Source organism: Mycetomoellerius zeteki, unplaced genomic scaffold, assembly GCF_001594055.1.
Source record: "Mycetomoellerius zeteki isolate Tzet28-1 unplaced genomic scaffold, Tzet1.0 scaffold164, whole genome shotgun sequence".
Taxonomy (NCBI): Eukaryota; Metazoa; Arthropoda; class Insecta; order Hymenoptera; family Formicidae; genus Mycetomoellerius; species Mycetomoellerius zeteki.
In genome coordinates, this window is record NW_017256594.1 from 435,016 (window position 1) to 439,189 (window position 4,174).

At 31.1% G+C, this 4,174-nt stretch overlaps 1 protein-coding gene across 2 annotated transcripts; it reads left to right on the top strand.

The window, feature by feature from the left end:
* Positions 1–1,452: 1,452 nt before the first annotated feature.
* Seipin (lipid droplet biogenesis associated protein seipin) lies at positions 1,453–3,695 on the top strand. 2 transcript variants are annotated; one of them, XM_018445632.1, is made up of 6 exons: positions 1,453–1,678; positions 1,789–2,041; positions 2,297–2,442; positions 2,797–2,999; positions 3,093–3,360; positions 3,440–3,695. In XM_018445632.1, the coding sequence occupies exons 2-6, from the start codon at positions 1,818–1,820 to the stop codon at positions 3,598–3,600; spliced, it is 1,002 nt and encodes a 333-aa protein (XP_018301134.1). In that variant the 5' UTR covers positions 1,453–1,678; positions 1,789–1,817; the 3' UTR covers positions 3,601–3,695. The 2 variants fall into 2 exon arrangements, with proteins under 2 accessions (XP_018301134.1, XP_018301133.1); XM_018445631.1 differs by having other exon boundaries at positions 1,453–2,041.
* Positions 3,696–4,174: the final 479 nt, after the last annotated feature.

The window sequence follows — 4,174 nt, forward strand, 5'->3', positions numbered from 1 at the left end:
ATGTATGTAGTAACTGGTGTAGAATTCATTTTTTCGATAAGTCTCTTAATTTCGTCTATAAAAATTCGAAACTGAAAAATGAGTCTACTATCCCCGGTCTCCCTTACGATCTAAAAATAAGATTATTATTGTTTATTACGTCGCCCGAAAAAGATGTTGTTTCCTTACATATATCGATTATTGCGAAGAATATTACTAACGCCTCGGTAGTCTAACGGCTTAGGACGCTCGTACGGAATACAAGAGATCCGGGTTCGACTTCCGGCCGAGGTACTAGCCTCGGTAGTCTAATGGCTTAGGACGCTCGTACGGAATACAAAAGATCCGGGTTCGACTTCCGGCCGAGGTAATATTTTTCGTAATAAATTTAATTACGGTTTTTTCAGCATATTAACATCTTTGAAATATGATGCCTATTTGAGCATCGAAATTATTAGAATTTAATTTAATTCGCGAAATTACTATAGTGGTTTAATTGCGTTTAGTCCGGAAATATTTCGGCTCGCAGTTCGTTAAGACTACAAGTGTAGTATATATGTCAAGTACATATATATTTAGTGATTCAAGAATGAATTATTTAAGCATTTAAGATCTAGCTTCGACCGGTATAGGCTTAATAGATTTAAATATATTGATGGATATATCCGAAATTAAACTTCAAATACAATATTTGAAAAATCTCATCAAAGTTACTGGAAGAATATATTTCGATAAATGTTCCGTTAAACCGAAATAAAGTAATCGCAAATTTAAATTTTATGGCTTAGTTCTCGATATTATTAGAACATAAAGTAAAATTGACAAATATTTCTGGAAATTTAAAATCATTTATATATATTCTATAAAAAAAAAGATATTTATTTATTTATTTTAAAAGTTAATATAAAATTATATTGTTTGAAAAATTTCTTATCGTCAGTAACTACAAACAATGTCGATAATTATCTATGATCGGTAAAGTTGACAGGAATATTATCGACTATACATAAATTATCGGTTATAGTAATTACGATAGTAATTTGTAATTACTGACCGAGAAAAAATTCAATTTAAATTTTCAAAAATCGACAACATTATGTAATTAGATAAATATAAAGGAGACAATTGAAATCCTCACGTTTAATAATTAAAAAATTTTTCAAAACTTTATGCTCGAAAATTTTGATTGCAAACATGAATAGAAATTCATAAATTAATAAAATATCAAAGACTCAACGTGATTAGGAGATACAAACGCAAATTTTGAACTTCGCAATTTTATAAGCTCTATATATTACCATTTTTTTCGTTATTTTCGCTAGTAACTATTACATCAAGAGCCTAAAGTACTGACGCCATCTATGAAGACTGTTCCTTTCCAAAAAGGAAAATTCAGAAAATTAAATGAGAATTCTCGACATCTACAGAATCACACCCTGCAAATACGGTTCGTGTGCTCGCATCATTGTTTACATTTATTTATACATAACCTTTCAGATCAGTTGAGCATGGTTGAGCATCATAAAGTAGAGATGCAAAAACAACTTGTTGATATTTACTTTGTTTCGGAAATACTCAATCTGTTATCATCTGGCAATGCCGAGTACGGTCGACGCCATTCGCTTCCTTCGTCTCGTCCATCGCGATTCCATCTGAAAAATTTTCGATTTTAAATAACGTCGACTAATGCGCCATTAAGGTAATAGTGAAATTAGAAAAAAAATTTAATAATTTAATAAATATTTAATCCATCGTTATGTAACATCGGTTATCGAATCCAATTGACGTCTTCCTAACTCGTAAATCTAGCTGTGCAATTTTGGAAATAATCGTGCAAAATGTTAATTCCGAGATTACTACATAAGATTGGTAGAAAATGGTTTAATATACAGAAAACCACTAGACAGAGCATACAGTCTGCGAAAGATACAGTTTTCCGTGGTGGTGTTGTTATCATTAGCACTGTTTTAATAATCTGGCTGTCTATATTTCTTTACACGGTTTTTTACTACTCCTATATGCCCATCATGTCATATGTGCGTCCTGTACATTTGCAATTCAAGTAAGTTCTACATATTCTTATGTATTAGTTTAAAAGTATGATGACGATAGTGATAATGCTTAGATGTGTTGGTTGTACTTTTCAAAGATATCAAAGTCTAAGGAGTGAGCAAAGTCCACAGTATACTATATATTTTCATATAGCTAATATTCATAAAGAAAAGTATCTAACAACATCTAATGTTTGTCTATGCATGATTGAGATAGCAAATAAATCGAATTATGTTAAATTACTTTACTATTCATATTTATTTAGATCATGCAACGAGAAGAAAGGAATTTGTAGCTTTCCGCAAGCTCATGTGCAGTTGACCAAGAAGCAGCAACTCCTGATGATAGGACAGCCATACAAAATAAATCTACAACTAGAAATGCCAGAATCGACAGCGAACAAAGAGCTCGGTAAAGTTTCCAATTGTATTCTGTAAAAATGTTATGTTCTCAATCAATTCGAACTAGAAATTAAATGCCTATAAGCTGGATCTTTAATGTTTAAATAATTCAGTATGAATTATATATATACTGTATATGTACATGCGTATATACAAATATATTCATATAAATATGATATATATGCATATACATATATAGTATATGTATATATATAATTCACATTGAATTATTTAAGCATTAAAGATCCAGCTTCGACCGTTATAGGCATTAATTTCTAGTTCCAAATTGATTATGTTCTCACATATACGATTTAAAATAAGATTCTTAATGTTATGTTCTATCGAAAGTTAATTTTCTCTCAAGGTATGTTCATGGTTTGCTCGCAATTACGGAGCCGCAATGGCCATCTCATAGAGCATACGTGTAAATCAGCTATGTTACATTACCGTAGCACATTGTTACACACGCTTACAACTTTTCTGTTTTCACCTATGATGATTTTTGGAAACGTTGAAGAAAAGCAAGACATTGTTCTTGAATTGTTTAATAACTTTGAAGAGGATCAGGTAAGAATCTTAGTAAAACCTTTTCCAAGTACAATTTAAGTTGTAATTTTATAAGAGGCATCTAATATCGGGATGTAATTGCAAATATTCCAGAACCATCCAATGACAATTATATTTATTGAGATTCAATCACAGCATATAGAATTCTATTCTGCCAATCTGGTAATAAATGCTCACTTATCAGGATTACGTTATTGGATGTTTTATTGGCCAATTCTATCAACCTGTGTTGGAATTGGTACAAACTTATTTTTTATAATGCTCATATGTACTTTGTCGTACGTACATTTTGGAATTGAAGATGAAAATTTCAGTTACGAAAAGAGCGAAATAGAGGATGATAATGACCTCAAGGGCGATTGTAAGTTATTTTATAATGTGTTAAATTTTTAACATATGATTTCATGCATCAGGATTATTAAGAAAATCATCCTTTAAAGTGTTAGATACATCATCTCAGGAAGATACATTATTCGTAACAGACCTCAAAAGTGAGGAGAAGAGCATAGAAGAAGAAAAACTTGTTAAGGGAGAACCGAGTTATATCCAGGAACTTTCCACGCTAATTGCTGAGTCATCGAGTAGCGCTTTGGTTAAATAATTTATTACGCTTATAAAAACGAGATTAGTCTGTGTAATATAGAAATGAATTTTACAAATGATTAGTTAGATTTATAATTGTTGAGAAATATTAATAAGGAAAAAAAATTATTGAAATAAAGTGTATTTTCTTATTTTTCATACACACACACATATACACACGCGCGCGCGCACGCACGCATGCATTATATTTATAATATCTTTAAACCATAGTTATATTCGCTACTATTTCAGAGATACTTCTTGAGTCTTGAGTCTATCAATATGTCGATCCTACATCAAACTATGTTGCAACAGAAATGCATATGCGTCCTGATGGAACTCAAGGACGGCGAGTTTTTGCAGCCTCCTTTGCCCTAGCGCTTCTGCAGAAACTTGCTTCTAAAAATATAGTTGATACACTACTTCAATTCCAATTATTTCTTTTGCGCAAGTATTTTTGTGCTTTTGCACTCGACTCTAAGTCTGGTCAAGAATTATTTAATTAAATCGAGCGTCTGAATTTTTATTTATTTCAAAGACTTTTAAAATTATGTCTCATTCGAATAATATATTTTAGTCGAACTTGTTTTGGA

Bases quoted from the DNA above. Each gene is read 5' to 3' on its own strand.
- Seipin (XM_018445631.1), top strand. From the start codon at position 1,818: ATGTTAATTCCGAGATTACTACATAAGATTGGTAGAAAATGGTTTAAT. The intron at 2,443-2,796 runs GTAAAGTTTCCA...TTTTCTCTCAAG, and splicing joins GACAGCGAACAAAGAGCTCG to GTATGTTCATGGTTTGCTCG. The intron at 3,000-3,092 runs GTAAGAATCTTA...CAAATATTCCAG, and splicing joins ATAACTTTGAAGAGGATCAG to AACCATCCAATGACAATTAT.